The 18080-nt window shown below is 49.8% G+C and overlaps 1 protein-coding gene across 1 annotated transcript in view; it reads right to left on the reverse strand.

Moving 5' to 3' along the window:
• Positions 1 to 416: 416 nt before the first annotated feature.
• Positions 417 to 18080, reverse strand: part of VWC2L (von Willebrand factor C domain containing 2 like) — a 44092-nt gene continuing 26428 nt past the window's right edge. The window contains exon 3 of the mRNA XM_027735650.2: positions 417 to 1281. Within this exon, the coding sequence (XP_027591451.1) occupies positions 1133 to 1281 (149 nt within the window). The 3' untranslated portion in view covers positions 417 to 1132. The remainder of the gene's footprint in view (positions 1282 to 18080) is intronic.

The raw sequence follows: 18080 nt of genomic DNA on the forward strand, positions 1-18080 counted from the left end.
GATGCTCCCAGGGAGAGCCAGGGCAGCTCCCTCCTGCTGCAGCAAAGGGTCTGTCTGCCAGCTGAGCCAGGTTAGTGCTATGGGACATTCCTGGAAACCTCCCTGTGTGTGGGGATCAGGTAGGTGTGACCTGCTGTTGCTGAAGGCAATGAAATGCTGCCCTTGGCTCCAGCAAGGGCAGCCTCGGCACCAAGGGATGGGACAACGCAGGTGGGCACACACTCAGCCCGAGAACCAGGAACAGATGGGACCCTCATCCTTCACCACAACGCCCGGCCAGGCCTCACACAGAGACCATCCAGGTGAGACGCTGCTTTCTTGGTGCCTTTCCAGCCCCTCCTGCCTGTTTGCCTGTCCTGCCCTGCCCTGCCCAAGCAGCCAGGGTGGGCTCCTGCTCCCATCAAGGTCACGGTGACTGTTTAAGTGTCTTCAACTTTATTGTCCCCACTCAGTGGAGAAAGTGTAACACAGATACAGCTTTGTGTCTTGGCTGTCTGGCCCATACCTGTGCATCTACCTCAGTCCTGCTGCAGGTTACATTCCAGTTGGGTTTTTTTTTAACACCTTGCTCCCCTTTTAATTTCTACCTCCCTCCTTAGTCCTTAGTGCCACTCCCACTTATAGACACAATAAAAATGCTCCATCCATCGCTTCACTCACAGCTGTATTGTCCCAATGATCCCAGCTTAGGAAGAGGCTTTAAAAAAAAAAATCACAATAGCAAAAAACCTTTAAATAAATAAATGTGAAAAACCCCACGATCCACATCGCAGAAAGTGAGAGCGGTGAATCGATCGTCGGCTCGAAGGCATCACCAGTCCGAGGACTTGCGTGGGCCGTTCTTTTTCCTCCCCAAACCTGACCACTGCATCCCTCCCAAGCACTGGTAATTACAAAAGCAGAGGAGATACCTAGACACCAGATACACAGTGTGCAAAGCCAGAGAAGAGCAGGAGGGGGCACAGGGAGACCCTTCCCCGCGGGTACAAATCTCTGCTTGTGCGGGACGCTCGCAGGTGTTGCTGGTGACCCTGCTGCAGTGGCGGGAGGTCGGACGCGGGGGCAGCATCGAGGCCGTTCCTTCCTCATCGTCCCCAGCGGGTTGTTTGGCGCTGGCGGGGGGTCGGTCCCACTACAGAGCCTGCTTGCCCTGGCATTCCCGCTTGGAGCACTGCGCCGGCTTCCACCAGTCCCCGTTGTGGCAGTGGCAGATATTGCAGTCGTCCACCTTCACCTCGATGCCGGCGGGAATTATCGTGGTTCCCGCAAAGCAGTTCGGACCTGCAAAAACACAGGGGGCAACAGAGATAAATACGTCTTTGGTTCGGAACGGGTGCAGCAGCTCTGCCCCAGCCCCTGGGAGCAGTGAGGTGCTCAGCCCCCACCCCTCACTGCTCTGGCCACAGCACTGCCGAAATCCCAGCAATGCTCCTTCCAGTTGCTCAGTGCCGAGCCTTTGCCCCACACCCATCACTTGTCTCACTTTTTTGGATGCCTTCAGACACTAAAGGAAAAAAAAAAAGGCCTCGGAACTTTCCTTCTCTGTTTCTGTACCCAACCCCTACAACAAATGGCATCGGATGCCCCATCAATGCACTCAGCTTGTTTCTACTTTAGTTGCCCTCTAATTTTTCTCCTTAATTTTGCCTGTTGGACAAGACCATGAGGACAAGCATCAGGACACAGCCCAGCCTTCGCTGCTCCAGCCTGGCGAGCTTGCACTGAGCTGCAGGGACCAGAGCCAATTCGTCCCCCACAGCAGCCGTGCTGCAACACCAGGTAACCCCAGGGACCCCCCCACCAGTTGGGGCTATTAACCATGAAGGAGCTGTAGCATCAAATTAGCAAAATAATTCACCTCTCAAATAAGCTTTCTAATGAAATCTATTTTTTTTTCTCAAGGGTAATTCCTTTAATCTGCTCATTATTGTTTTGGGTTTTTTTTTTGGCTTCCTTATTACACAGTATATCAAAGCTGAGCAGCAGGTCAGCAAGAATCTTATTTCCCAGTCACAGAACAGTTGGGGTTGGAAGGGACCTTAAAGCCCTTTCCTCCCCCTTGTAAAAGCCCCACAAACACCCACTGCCAGCTGACCCCCTGCAAGCCCTCCCTTCCTCCCCTCTCCCTCCTGCATCATTTGGTGCCAGGAATTACTGTCACAGCCAGCAGCACACACACAGTTCGAGGCAGTCGCATCCACAGCACTGGGGAAGCACAAAGACATTTGACAAGTCTTGTGGCTCAAGTGCCACTCTGAAATGTCACCCCTCGGCTGCCACCGGTTCTAATTGTGCCTCCAGTGCACGAGGTGCATTCCAAAGATGAGAGTGTGTACAGACATGAAATGATGGGCAAGTTCTTGCTTAAGTCTTGGGCTTAAGGCTGTTTGAAAGGGTCTCTACGTGGCTGGAAACGGGCTGTAACCAACCCAGTGCTGGAGTCTCATGTTTAACACTCTCAGAGATGTATTCATTTATTAGTGCCCTCACTTTATTTATTAAGATGCTCCTCAGGACCCTTTGTTCAAAAGGCCACCGGTTTGACAGGGCTGGGCTTAACCAGACCATTCAGGGTGCCTGAGTGTTATTTGTGTTTAAGCAACCTCCCGACGTTATTAAAGGCTTCTTCAAATGCAGATCAGTTCCTACTGCAACATTTCACATCCATCTTCAGGAAGCCACAACAGAAGGGCTTGGAGAAAGACACCTCTGATGGCTCCTGAACCAGAATCTGGGGTGACAGGGTGTTCCCCAGGCCTGCTGGGGAACATGGGTCCTGCATGGGTCCTCCATGGCAGGACCTGGGAAGGCAGGCTGTGGCACTGGGAAGGTCCGTGTGCTCCATGGTGCCTCCTCCTTTGCGTAGCCAGCATGTGAATCCATCAGGATGCCAGGAAGAAGCAGGCTTTTGCTCTGGACACAGATCCAACTCCACATGTTGAGCCAGGGTTCAGGTGACACAGCTCTGCTGGCAGTGGAGGAGCAGTGCTCTGGAGTGGGGGTGTTTTAAGTCTGCTTGAGCTGGGCTTTGGGCTGGACAAGCTCCAAAGGGCCCCTCCAACTTCAGTCATTCCACACTGCAAAGAACTTCAAAGCCAGGAGTTACCAGCCAAGGACACACAGTGACACAGAACAGCCCAACTCTACCTGTACACACATGGGATCTATGTTTTCCTTTGCAGGCCTGTGGTTATAAAAGTCATGGCCCATTCTGGTCAGGAGCTGAAGATCTCCCCAGCCGACGTCTCTCCTGAAGACACGGTCCTGGTTGGAAAGGCTGTAATCCCAACTGTGGTATGTTTCTGGCAACCCACTGAGGTTGTCATACTTTCCCACAGCTTTTGGGTCCCTGTGCTCTCCATCTCAGATTTAATTCTCTGCCTCCTGGAGCCCAGTGGGAGGTGGTGTGTTGTGGCTCCCAGCAGGGGCCAGGTCGGCTCATTTGCTGCCATTAAATGTCCAGGGTTCAAACACAATGAAAATGCCAATATTGTATCCAGCTGCACTTGAAGATGAAATAAGTACCTGTCCCTCTCTAATGGGATGCTCTGAGTGCCTGCCAGTGTCAGGGATGCCCAGCACGGGCAGCCTCCATGCAACAGCCTGCTCTGGTCTCCCAGAGCAAAAAAATACCCCTTTTCATTGTAATTTAAACAAAAGGCTTCCTCTGGAGATGAGGGTGGCAAGGAAAGGGGAAGATTATTTTCTCTCTTGTTGCCCTGTGGCTGCCTGTTAATCACCTCATTTGAGAAGCCAGGACACCCACACCTGTCTCCAGACACAGCCTTCTCCAGATTTATAGCAGGGCCAGCCTGTTTCCATCGCTGGGAACAGGAGGGAGGCCGGCAGTGACAGGAACAAGCAGGTTTGCTCACTCTCAGGAGAGCCAACTTTGCCTCCCAGCCAGGCTCTAGGGACCCCACACCCCTTCCATGGGGTTTTGGCTGCATCCCTGCACTGAACTGGTGCAGGGGTCACTCAGCCAAGGGTGATCCAAGTGGGACTGGCTGATGAGGTGCTGCCAGCTGGGCAAAAGCCTATTTTTCCTTGCATCCTGCTCATCTGCCCATTCATTCCATGGCTGCTCCATCATGGCCACAGCTGCCCTTCCTCCTACCAGCAGCCCCAGGTCTCTTCTCCTTCTTGAGCTTCCCCAGGGAGGCCATGTGGGAAAAAGGTAATCACCAAACACCTGTCATTAGGATCCCTATCCCAGGATAGGGAGGAGCAGAAAGTGGACACGGTGATGGAAAGAGGAGATGGATGAGGGGGAGGTACTAAAAGCATCACCTGTGCCTATGAGGTCCCTTATTCTGGGATCACTTATCCTGGTGACAGCAGCACAGGGACTCCCTGCCCTGGCCAAGGACAGAGGGCAGCTCTGTGAATTAGTAATTAAACACTAGTAATCTGCCCTGCTGATCTCTGCCATCTAAGGAGCAGGGAAGGACTTGGCAAGCACCTCTGTGTCTAAGAGAAAATCCTTGGGATTCTGGTGCCACTCTCCCCCCCTCCCCCCCCCCCCGAGAGGGGCTGGGCAAGGGAAAGAGAGAAAATTACAGCTATTTTGGATAAGTCCTAGGGACTGAAGGCTGGGAAGAACATTGGGGGTTGGCCAAAGGAGCCCTTGTTGAAGCAGCACCCATCATCTCTGGGCTGGCCAGGATCACCTCAGCACACCTAAGGAAGGAGCTGTACTCAGAGGCTGAAGTGAGGGAAAAACCATAGCAATTGGGCTTGTTTTCCTTTTTGTTGGCTTTTAGCAAAATGGATGAAAACCTGGCTAGGGGCTCTACAGACATTGCCCTCCTATGGGATGTCTTCCTGCCATTTTGGGACAGCCTCTCTCCTGTCAGACCTTGATACTTGTAATTTAGGCCAATACTGCCACTGCTCTGGACTGTTTTTTTCCCCAGCACTCTCTCAAAACACTCCCCCCCCTCTGCTTTGCCAGAGTGAAAAGGTTTCTTTTGCACACCACAGCGAGCTGGATGGAGATTTTTTGCACCCTCTCCCCCACTCTACTATCCCTATCCCTACAGAAACACGGCTTTCTAACAGGAGGCAAAATCTCCACACTCCATTTGTGACAATTCAACTTAAATTCCCACTGCCTGAAATCCAATTTTCCAGCACAACCACTATCAGCCAGCCCCTCCCTGCCTTTTTTTTCCCCCCCATTGAAACTTCTCACACCTTCACACTGGAGCAGTGGGCCCTGTTTGCCCACACTGGGATGCGGCAGCATCACACCCGTGGCAGAGGCACAAGAGAGAGGCTCTTGGAGAGATACTGCACAGCTGCGATTTAGGTGCAAGTATGCCCCAACCAAGTGGCATTTTCTGGGCCATGGCACAAGTCACCAGGGAGTTTTCCGGTTTATACAGCTGGGAGCTCTTGGTGGAGAGAATATCCAGCACCTGGGGATCTGTGTGGCTTTACCATGTGCAGCCCCTAAAGCCACAACCAGAGCCCACAGCAAGAAACCAAGTCCTTTCTTTGCTCTGCAAGAGCTCAACAGACTCCCCTAAATTCTTTAATATCCTTTTCCCCTCCCAATATTTCAAAAGCTCAGAGCCCCAGCCCAGTGCTGCTCAGGACTGTCCTGAGCTTTTCCCACTGTGGCTGCTTGGAGGAACAGGATGAGACCAAGGTCTGCCAAATCCATGCCAAAAAAAACCCCACAAAGGATGAGACAGATCAGCAACATGGTTTTTTTTTTCAATTATTATTCAAAGGAAGATGCTGCTCAGCAACATTTGACGACATGTCAAGCACATCAGGTTACTTATGATGATAGCAGCAGGAACAAGAAGCTGCTTTGGGCAAGGGCTGTCGTCCTGCTCCTGGTAAAAGCATCTTAAACCACGACTGTGATGATAACAGGACACTAATCACCCTTTTTCCTCGCTCAGGGAGACTGATGGGAGAAGTTTGCTGCTCCCACAGACAATGTAATTGTGAGATTTGCTTTGCTTAACATAGTTAATACTCATAAAAGCCCACAGCACTCCAGGCTGTTTGCTAGAACAGCTGTGAAGATTTTTATGGAGATATATTAGGGACATTCAGATGCTGGTTTAATGGGAGAGATGTGAAAAAATCATATAGGGTTTGTTGTCTGGGGGAGTGATGGCCAATATCACAACCATATGGCTAAGCCCAGTTACTTGGGTGATGACCCGTGCTGTGCTGCTGACCTGCACCCCTGTTATGGAGGGGATCCAGGGGTCACACTCTCTCCAACACCGGGAGCTCATGGTGTCCTGCTGATGCCAGGGAGTTGCTTGTTGCTGAACACCAGTGCCCCCCCCCAGCTCCCAGATGGGTTTTACTGAACTCAGTGTCTCTGCCTCTGGCTTTCAGCAGTTCTGAATTCAGCTTTGTGTGCACAAAGAAGCAGTAAAAGGAAATCAAATGTTAATCAAACAGCAAGCACAACTCACTTCAGGCCAACTGTGATATTCAGATTTGCCCTGGGGAGTGTCTGTCCCACACAGAGCTCATCACCTCCCCCAGAACTTCTCATGGTGCAACCTCTGATTTCAGCAGCAGTGGTAGTTTCCTCTCAGTTAAATATTTTCCAGTGATAACTCTATGTCTCCTGCCACTCTTTTGAGAGCTTCCCCATCCCTTCAGGAGATACTAAAGCTGACTCCAAGAGAATTCAGCTGATTCAGTCAATGGATAACATCAAGGAGAGAGGTGTTGATGGCTATGCTTATCTGCCTGGTTTATAGAGCTGTATTCAGCCAGCCATCCCTCAGGCTCCCACGTGGTATGCCCCACAATTAAAATTGCAAGGGATAAGCAGAAAACAGTGGTGTATCCACAGTATCTAGGAATGGATACAGCCTGAAAACATCCCCATGGATGCTCACTCAGCTCAATGACTTTGCTGTTGGAACTTTACCACAAATGCAGTTGAACTGGGTGAGATGTTTCTAAGGAGCATGGCCAAGTGTCTTCCCAGGGGGAAAGTGGATTTTTCTCTCCATCTCTCCACAAAACAGGCATCTCACAGTCTTCACCATGACCACCCCACACCACAAGCCATGTGGTCTCCAGCACCGGTGTCCACTGCTCCCAGCATCACTCAGCTGAAACAACCCCTCACAAAGGGAGGATTATACCCAGAACCTGCACAAGGATGCTCATGGATCCCCAACAGGAAAAGGGGAAAACCACAGCAGAAATACAGGTGATCCCCAGGCTCTGTCACAGAGGCAAGAAATGGCTCATTGCCTGCACCTTGGGACTTCTTCCATGTCCAGGCTGAACTCTGTGCTCAGGAGGGCAGAAAAACCAGCACCTCGTTTTTAATGATGGCCCTCATTTCTGGAGGTTAACACGGCTCCTCCCTGCTGATCCTGCAGGATCTTCTCAAATGTTCATTTAGCTCTATCACCCTATCTATGTGATCACTTCAGATTGCAAGAAAGGAGCTCAATTTGTGGCTTCAATTAACGAGTCAGGGAGGGAATAAGTCTTGTTTTCACTGCCTGGTATGGGGAATGCCAGCCCTCCTCTTCCTGGCGGAAGGAGAAGGCAGCAGGCAAAGCTGGAGGTGAGACATAAAGAAATCAGCTGGTGATGCTGAGCTTTGCCTTGCTGCAAATTAAACCTGACGATGCTCTGCAGGGGGAGCTGAAAACCCCACCTGAAAATAACAACCCTGGAGCTTTACTGTGTTAGAGAGAGGCCGAAGCTGAAGATCCTGGCTCAGACTGAAGCCTGAGGTTGTATCAGAATGGGGTTGCCACGGCCACGGCACGTGGGGGGTGAGTTCACACCCGGCCATGCCCAGCTCTGATCCTGTCTGTGGCTGATCATTTCTTGGAGGTGGCAGGAGGGCAGGCAGTGCACTGCGGCTCTGCCTCCTCCCTGCTCCTGCAGGTCATGTCCATGTCCTCCAGGCCATGGCAGACACAGCTCTTTGCAGACTAATGGACACCTCTTCACCCTGCACATTCCCAACACAAACACCAGGTGAAAATACCCCCTGGCCTCCTAAATCCATCGTCACCCAACCTGCAATAAATGCCCCCAATTTCACTCTGTTCTCTAAAATGTTGCAAAATGAGGTCCTTTTAGTTTTTTTTACCTGTGGCAAATCCCACTGAGTCTGGCTAAAAGCTCCTGGAGTCTTCTGGTGGTACCTTCTAGACACCCAGAAGCTTTCAATCCTGTGGACCGTTGCCCCAAAGAATTAATCTCCTCTGAAGCTTATCTGCAGCTCTTTTCCATCATTCCTGCATATTTCACTGCTCACAAGATGATGCTAACAGCTCTTCTCAAGTACTGCCTATTTACAGGAGAGATTTTTCCAGCCGTAATTCACATTACTGGGTACCTGAAGATGCCTAAAAGTTATTAAATCTCTGCATTAAATATATATATATATATATCTGCAGTATCCTTGTCCAAATTGTTTCCAAATTGCTCACTCTAAGCAAGCCCTACATCATTAGAAGGAACGCATTAAAAAAGGCCAGAGGGAGGTGAAAAGCTCAGTTCAGGGCAAAGGGAGCATTCCACTGATTTAGCCAGCGATGCAGCCAGCACAGCAAAGATTAAACACCCCAGCAGCTCCCAGCCAGGCCAGTGGGACAGGGATCTGGTGGCCCCACATCCCCTCCTGGTTCTCCCTGTGCAGAAATGTTCACATCTTCCAGGCTTTGCTCAGACAATCCCAAGCATCCACTGCCTTGGAGTCTAATGAATGCAGGGGACCCACTGGAGCTCCCTAAATTATGGCCTGGCACCCAGTGACACAGACTGATTTAATCCTCACTGCTCTGCACCACAGTTAGAAAATTACTGATGGCTTGTTATCCGTCTTAATCAGGAGCAGCAAACAAATGAGGGACAGGGAGACATCCAGAAGGGAATATACCACATTACTCTTCCTTATTGATAGCACAGTTACTTAATTTGATGTGGAGACATAACTTCAGGCATCACTAACTACTGGAGCAGGAATGTTTTGGTGCAGGGAAGATCTATGGGTGCAATTTAAAGGCAGTCTGTCGGGGAGCAGTGACGTCCACCAGCACCGATACACATCTGAGCTGTGCGGACAGGCTGGAGGCCATCACTCACCCAGGGAACAAAGAGCAGCCCTTCCACAGCTCCAAAGCACCAGCTGGAAATTACAGCCCTGCTGCACTCTTCATCCCCTGGGCTTCTGGGATGAGCAGGACAACAGGACCAAGCCCAAGGCTGAGCACAGAATCACAGAATGGTTTGGGTTGGAAGGGACCTTAAAGCTCATCTCCTTCCGCTTCCCTGCCGTGGGCAGGGACACCTTCCACTAGCCCAGGTTGCTCCAAGCCCCGTCCAACCTGGCCTGGCACACTTCTGCAGACTTGAACTGGACCCACTGCCACCAAAGCCACAGAGGAGCCAATGCAGGACCAGCTCCCAGATAGCAGCAAAACAACTCCCAAGGCTCCAGACCCAGCTGTAAATAAAGGGCTTTCCCTGCTTCTTGTAATATAAAATGCAGGTTGGCATTTTCAAGGTCTCCTATGGGATTTGCACACCAAATTCCTCTTCATTTTAAAAGGATCTGTGTGTGCAAATACCTTGATCAGCATGGAAAAGTTTAGCTCATGGTAAAAAAACCTGCATGGGCAATGGGCTCAGCATTGCACAGGCAGGAACTGTGCCTCCAAAACAGTTTTTTGGAATCAGATTTTTGCTGTGCACACTCAGGGCTGAAGAAGCCAGCAGTAACCATCTATTAAGGGAGAAATGCGTTTCAACATTTACCTGAGCAAACACACAGGATTTAGCTCTTAAAAATTTCTTTGGAGGCAGCATAAAGCTTCGGGACAATACCATAGATTTTTTTAAAAATACAGGTAGGTTGTAATTGTGGGCAATGAAAGCTACTCTGAGGTCATTGTAACCTCTCAGGTAAGTAATAGCCTTTTAAAAAGTTGTCTAAGTAGATATTTCCCAAAATGAACTCCAACTGTGCTGAAGGTACATTAATTTTTTTAATGGTTCAAACACAGCAAATAAGGTGAGCTGGGTTTGTTTGTTTGCTTTTTGGGGGGGGGAGCTTGTATCAGATTAATCTAAAAGAAATCAATTAATAAAACTACCACTAAGCTACTGCATCGTCAAACAATGTTACCAGTAGAATCAACAGCCAAAGGGAAGAAAGGCTGGACCTCCCAGAGACTAAACCTTAGAGTGAAGAGAATGTATTTTATGGATATAAAACGTGCTGTTGTGGCTCTGCTGCCTTCACCTCACCAGCTCCCCAGAGCAGCCATGGAACAACAAGGCTTGGTCCATGGCACAGGCTCAGTCCAGGTGACTGTGCCCTCAGAGCCAGGATTTCCCAAGTCACCCCAGAAAGGAATTGGGATGTGGAGCAGAAACTTGGCCGGGGACCTGTCTGGATGTTCGTCCTGCCCCCTGCAACGGTTTTGGGGCAGCTTCCAAGGCACTGTCAGGGAGCAGCAGCTCAAGCAGCAGCCACAGGTCTCTGTCCATGCAGCTGTGGGAGGAAACCCTTATCTAGGGAAGCAGGTACCAAAATAGCCCCTGGCTGCCAAAGTGCAGGTCTTTGCTCCCTGCCTGGGCATCTCCATTCAAAGGCGAAGGTTAACAACAAAAGAATAACAACCAGGACTTTTTCTCTGGGTCTTTTGAGCTTTTAGCCAACTTATTCGCCTCTTGGTTGAGCTCCATGTGAAAATATAATGATTTTTATGGCCCATTTTAACATTTTTATGTCTTTTTTTCTTCAGAAAAAAAATCCCACATTTGGTGTAAGAATTAAAACAGTATTTCACACTTAACTGCAATCACAGATGATGTATGGAAGAGAGAGCTGGCTGCACATCAACTCATATAAAGCCAGAACTGAATCTAACTTGGTCACTACAGCTGTGCATGATGTTTTATGGAGTGGGGTTTTTTTTCAGATCAGTCATAAATGAAGTGGAAATTGTGACCGTGCTCGTTTTGTGTAAAACGGGAGGAAAAAAATGTGTGGGAGAACCAGGATTGCTACACATTTATCTGAGTTGTTCACGTCGATGTGGAGTCCCCTGCAAACCCAGCCCAGCGCTGGATGACGAAGCTGCAGCAGCAGTGGCCTGTGCCACGAGGCAGCCTCTGCACAAACCCCCTGCCCAGGGGAACAAGGGTTTCCTGAGCTGTGGGAAATCACTAATCAGGATGAACCTCTAGCTCCTGTCTGAAAAATGGCTCCATCGCAATCCAGATCACCCTGGGATCACTGTGACACTTTGAGGGCATCAGCATGGGCCTGCTTCTGTTCTCCACCTGGAGACAGATTTTTCTGATGAAGGTTTTGAATGTGGGATTGTGTTTGATGAAGGTTTTGAATGTGGGATTGTGTCAGAAATGGGACTTCAAAGCAAAGATAAAAGTTTCCATGTAAGGAAAGAGCTGCTGTGGAAACCATTTCTTTCTACTCTCAGCTCGTGTTTGACATCTGTTGTCTTCACCACCATTTCCAGTGCCCTGACCCCCATGATGACATGGCCATGGGGGCCAAGTAAAAGGTGAATTTAATGAACATGTAGATGTATACAACTAAAAACCTGTCAATCACCAAAGATTCACCTTCCAGTCAAAGTATGGATCTTCTGGAGGGCATTTAACAGAGCCCAGTGGCATCAGCCTTTGGATTTGCCTAGTTTTCATCCCTATATATTCAGGTTGGGCTCCAGTGGCAGAGCTACCACTTTATGCAAATCCATACAAATGATTGATTACCCATAGAAAGGGAATAACCACAATGGCAGAAACATTACCCCTGGGGAATTTAATTACCTGCCTGTAGCATGGAAAACGAAAATCAGGAAAACATCTCCCCTTCAACCCCCACCCCAAGCAATTAATAAGCCTGGTGTTAGAGAGACAGGACATGGCAGTGCTGTGCCAAAATCTGCAGCTCCTGAGGAAACAGGAGGAGGGGGTGGAAGGGGCAGGGTAGGATGGATGGATGGATCTCGAGGGCACACATGAGGAGAGCAAAGCACTGCAAGGACAGGCCCACCTTGGTCTGACGGACAGATGAGACAAGCAGAGCTTGGTGCTTCTGGAATAAACAGGCTCCTAAGCCCTTCTGCTGGGACCTGTCCTGATTTCTCCAGCAGCTGCAAAAGCGGCTTTAATCCGTGTTTTGTCCCCAGATTTTGCTCTTCCCATTACGCTACCTGCATTTAATGGTATCCATGGCATTTCCACGGTGCTTCCTGATGAGAAGGCAAAGAGTGGGGTTGCTAGCAGAAATAAAATGAGCCCTGCTGGTTTTGCATGTGAATAGTTGTATTTAATGAAATCATCCAATGGAAAAGGACTGTCCTTTCCTTTGCCAACAATTCTGGGTGTCACCACCAAAGGCATAACCACGATATACGTGGGCTTTTGTACTCCAGCAGATGCCATGTGATACCACGGTGCTGCGTGGGGACAGGACAGTTCCTCTGCACTGTAAGGCAGCAGCCAGCAGTGATGAAAAGCTGGGATGCAGGTGGCTCTGCAGCCCTCCCCCCATAACTCTCAGAAAGCTTTGTTACCCCTCCTTCTGCCTCAGTCTGTTTTTATTATTTCATTACTGGATAAAACTATTATTTGCCCTCTGGTCTCAGTGGCACTATGGTACCCAAAGAGCTCAGAACAGGAGCCTGTTTTCCTCACAGCATTCCAGTGGGACAGGGGAGTGCACAGGGGAAACTGAGGCATGGACACGGTGCCCTGCTTGAGGAGAATGGGCATTACTAAAAACAAACCCAGCAGACAACTATTTTTAACAAAACCTGCAGGAACATGAAAGTCTGAAGCTGCAAACTGTGTTCTCAAGTGTGATGGGAATTGGTTCAGACCTTCCTGGCAGGGGGAGGGAACTGTGGGACAGAGTGGCAAAGTGATGGACAGTGACTTCCAAATGAAATTCCCCATTTCTGAGTGCTTCCACACTCTTCAGCAAGTATTCCCTGCCTTGCTTTTCCTGCATTCATTTTGTCCTTCAGGATTTTTTTTAAAGCCAGAAGGGGGATTTAGACATGCGAACAGCTACTGACCTGATACAAGCTAATGATTTTATAAAACACCTAAAAAATGCCTTACTTCAAAAGATTGATGTTTCCTATTGTATTTTTTCAATGCCAATTAATTACTTAATTCATTAGCAATGTAACACAAGAATGGTCTTTGAAAATCTGCTTTGTGTAGATGCCTTTAATTATGGATAATTAAATACTGTGGAAGGACCTGATTATACCTCTGAGCATTTTCTAATCTGGAAAATGAAACACACTCCTGAACACATATAACACCAGCTGAGCTCAACAGCCACACGGAGTTAAAAAAAAAAGATGGGAGAATAAGCACCCCCAAACCAGACCACTCCAAACTCCATGACTAAAAGAGGGTGGGAATTCCTGGGGAGCACATCCTGACAGGGTTGTACCAGTCCCTGCCTGGCTGGGACACGAGCAGAAGCCCAATGTGGAGCTGCTGCAGCCAGTGAGCAAACAGGGGCCCAGGGCAGCTCAGTGTTAACACCTGCTAAAGTTGGGAACAGATTTCCAGATGGTCCTTTGTACATATGGCAGCAATAGCCAAAACTGCTAAAAAGAGCAAAGCGCTCTCCAAATGTAATCATGGCTGACCTTGGAAGATGAAAATTTGCCAGCGGCAGAAGTTACTCCATAAGTTTGGCTTCGCATTCCTTCCTCTTGCTTTTTTTTTGCCCCTTCTTCTTCTCTTTACTCCTCCACAGCGATGGCAGTGAGAAGTCAGCATCCAGAGGGCTGCAGTAACCAGGGCTGCTGTCTCAGAAAGAGTTTTAATCCCAGAAGCAAGCCACTTCAAAACACTGTTTTGAAGACAGTGTTCCAGACAGATCCCCTCCCTACCACGGCCAAGATCCTGCAGCAGGGACCAGGGAGGTTTATTTTTGGCTCGGGGGGAAGGAGGGACACTGATGTCTAAATAAAGCTGATTGGTGCTGTCACACCATGCCAGCACCTCGCTGTGAGTGCCTTCCCTTTCTCCCCCAGCATCCTACTGATACCACAGCCCATTCTTCCTGCATCCCTACTGCCCTCTGCACCTCTGCATCAATGCAAACCTACTGATTACTGTGCCTTTAGAGCCCGGGGGCTTTTCAGTGCCAGCAGCCAGCCCACTTGCTGGCAGGGATCTGCCTTTGCTGCAGGGCAGCCCAACCCAAGTCCCTTTTGCCCCACACATAGGGCTGAGCACAGGGGTGAGAATGGGGCCATTCAGCACTATAGCACAAGTGAGCTCTCTCAAGCCAGACTAATCCTTCTGGAGTGCCCAGGTCAGGGCTGAGTAAACCTCCCATGGGTGCTTTCAAGAGCAAACAGCATCATTTATCCCCTTTGCATCCTTCCTCTCTGGGCAGTCATGACGTGATTGCCACACCCAGTGAACTCTTGTCTTTATCTAAGATATTTCTTAGCTGGAAAATTTGGGGGAAAAAAATTAGTTTGGGTCTTGTGAAACCTTAGGGGCAGGATGACAGACACTGATTGAAATGGAGACACAAAAAGAAGGAAAACGTCACCCTTAACATGGGCTTCCTCTTTGCCTTAAAGAAGTGGAAGTAGCAACTGTGGCATGGGCATCCCTGCCCACAGCAGGAGCTTGGAATGAGATGAACTTCAAGATCCCTTCCAACCCAAACCATTCTGTGGTTCTATGATGACTTGTGGGTGCTGATGTCCAAATGTGGGGGGTTGCTCTGCCCTGGAGATCCCCTCCTGGGAGCTGATATTCAAATACCCCCATGCAATCCCTGTTTTACTGCAGACTTCCCTGTGCCAACATTTCCTGTCCCAGAGCAGGTCATACCTAGAAAGCCCAAACCTCAGTCAGCAGGACAAAACACACCCATTTCCTTTATGCACCTTGAGCATCACCTTCACATCTGACAAATTCTGTTCCAGCAAGGATTCACACATGGCTTTGGAACCCCGATGCCTCGATGGAGCTGGGAGAGCCCAGCCTGTGTGGCACAGGTTGTCCCAGTTGTGTGGTGATGCCCATCAGCATCCCACGTGAGCCTGACAAGTGTGGACACTGCCACCGCTCCCAGTTAGCTGGTGAAATCCTCTTATCTCCTCCCTGGCTACAGGACAGAGGCAGCACTTTAACCCACAGACAGGAGAGGAGCTTCTTGCTTGATCACACGTGAAGCCAAGGAGGGAGAGCCCAGGCAGCGCTTCCCTGAGACAGAGCAAACAGGCAGAGGGAAGGGGCAGTGCCAACTGCAAAAACCACCAACAGGAGTAAGAAGAGTCCTGGTTTCTTGCTTGTAATTCCTTCTTTGGAGGCCATTCCCCTTCCGTCAGCACTCCTTGAGCCTTTAGATCCACAGATACAAGTTGGGCTAAATCTGTAAGAAGAGTAATCACCTTTATTTCATGGGCTGACCCAACTGGGAAACCCAAACGACCATTTGGAGAGAGGTGTCAAATCCATGTGAAACTCTTCAAGAAGGGGTTTATACGGGCACAGGAACTGGCCCTGGCTCTTTTCTGCACGTAAAAACTTCATTGTCGAGTTGTTTGGACAAATGGGAGAGGGGGGTAAATCCTCAGCTGCTGCCAAAGCACGATGTCTCCCTGGGAGCACGGCAGCCAGGCCAGTTTACACCAGCATCAGGAACTGGATCACGGTGTATTTGCTCTCTAGGGGGACACGAATTTAGCCAAGAGAAAAACGTGGGTTTGTGTGCAAAACATAGCACATATACCTAATTGTTAATACCGTAGGCAGGTTTTCATTTTTAATCACAGCTTTCCAAGTCCTTAATAATTACAGTTTGACGTTCCCTGTAATACATTTCATTTTTGTTTGACACAGCTTGAAAAGTCACCAGAAATTCCCTCTCGCCGCTTTCCTTGTAGCACCGCGAGGGTACCCGAGCCTTGCGCGCACCAATGGAAGCAGAGCAGCTGAATCCATCCATCCCGGCTGGCAGCACCGCCCCGGTGGGTGACCCGGGGGCAGCGGTGCCGTGGGGAAGGGCCCCGCCCGCGCACACCGGGGATGACGCATCGGATGCTGCCGCGGCCCCGCTCCCGTGAATAATCCTCCCGCAGAAGGAGCCCCTCGGACGTCAGCGCTGGCTGCGATGAGTCAGAGATCAGAGAGCGAGGCTTTTCTGGAAAGAACACCCAGCGGGGGCACGGCCCTCACCAAACCAGCGCCTTTCACTCGCACACCAACGCGGCGGGCTCGGCAAGAGCCGTGTCGGCGGCAGCGCGTCCCCCGGCCGGGGGTCGCTCCGGGGTCTGCAGCCCTGCCGGGGCGCGGAGAGAGCTGACGGCACCAAAACGCGCCGGTGTTTCGGCTCACAAGCCACAAACCACTCAAAGGCACTGACCTGAGCTAATGAGACTCCGCGATACCAACGCAATATCGAACGAGGGCTCTTCCACCCACGCCTCCTGAAATTTCTCATGCATTTCAATCAGGCCAGAAAGCACAATTCCAGGTGCTGTTCTGCAAACAGCAAAGCCTGCAAGGTGCCAAGGGTTTCCCAAAAGGACTGGCTGCTGACAGCCTTCTCCTGCCAGGTGTGGGAAGAAATGGTGGTCCCAAGGGCACCTAACCCCAGAGGAGTATTTTAATCCCACAGAATGGTTTGGGTTAGTAGAGACCTTAAAGATCATCTCGTTCCACCCCCTGCCATGGGCAGGGACACCTTCCACTAGCCCAGGTTGCTCCAAGCCCCGTCCAACCTGGCCCTGGACACTTCCAGGGATGGGGCAGCCACAGCTTCTCCAGGCACCTGTGCCAGGGCCTCCCCATCCTCACGGGGAAGAATTGTTTTCAAACATCTAATCAAAACCTACTCCATCAGTTTGCAGCCACTGCCCCTTGTCCAGTCACAACAGGCTCTTGTAAAACATCCCTCTCCATCTTTCTTGCAGGCTCCCTTCAATCTTGGACCTGGCTACTTACTCAGGCAAGGGGAAGAGCTGAGTGGGAAGGATGTTTCCCATCACAGTCAAACCTATTTCTCGTATTCCTCTCCCACTCAAATAGGGAGGGAAAGACAAAGGCACAAACACCTTTAGCTTCTAGTAAAAATCAGAGCAGGCTGTCTGAAATAATTCATAAGGCAAAAAGCCCCTTCATTTCTGTCTTCCCTGTTTGAAATGTTCCAAATTATCAAATAAAGATCTACATCTAAAAGACCATGTCACCCCCTCCACCCTTCAGATTTGAGTCAGTTCGTTCTGAAAGCATTAAATGGGGCATCTGATCACTTCAAGGTTTTTCCCTGACCCTTTTCAACGTACAAACAGAGAGTTTGCTATAATTGGCCTTTTTCCCAGGGAGGTTTCGGTGAGTCAGCATTTTCTGACCAACATATTCCCATTTTCTTCAAATGCTCTCAAGCAACTGCAGTGAAAAGAGTCTGAGCTTTGAAAGGCTGGGGAGAACTTTGTGTGCTCATCTTCACACAGACCCACTCCTCTCAACAGACCCCTGTGCAGGACATCAGCGCTTCTTTTTTTGGTACACTGACTCCTGCTCCATTTATTCTAACAAACTGATTCCCTACCAGCACTACTGGGCATGAAACTTTTGTAACTGGGTCAAAAACATGGCTTAGTTGATGTGAAATGAGTTACACCAGTTTGCATCAACTGTGGGACTGGTCCATATCTATTTTTTTTCTTAAAACTGCTCACTGAATTCCTTGTTGCAATTCGGATTTCAGAAATGGAATATGGACATTCTGGAGTCCACCTCCCATTACAAAGTGCTGACGCTCCCTGGACTGTCACCCGTGCGTGACTTCTCTGCCCAGCCCTCTTTCATTGAGCTGCATCAACACGGCCAGAGGCACAAGGAACTGACCCACACCAACCCAGCCAGCCAAAGCAAAGAAAGCATCATCCTCTCCTCTTTCCCACTGGGCTTTCACTGGCTCATAACCAAGCCTAAGCTCTTCAGTCTTGGGTAGTAAGGCAGATCCCACTGCAATCAGCCAAACCTGTGCTGCAGGAATGGAGGCACAAGAAGCCTCATGCTGCAGGAGTGAT

This window comes from Pipra filicauda, unplaced genomic scaffold (genome assembly GCF_003945595.2).
Source record: "Pipra filicauda isolate LSUMZ 115617 unplaced genomic scaffold, ASM394559v2 scaffold21_size4447388_pilon, whole genome shotgun sequence".
NCBI lineage: Eukaryota > Metazoa > Chordata > Aves > Passeriformes > Pipridae > Pipra > Pipra filicauda.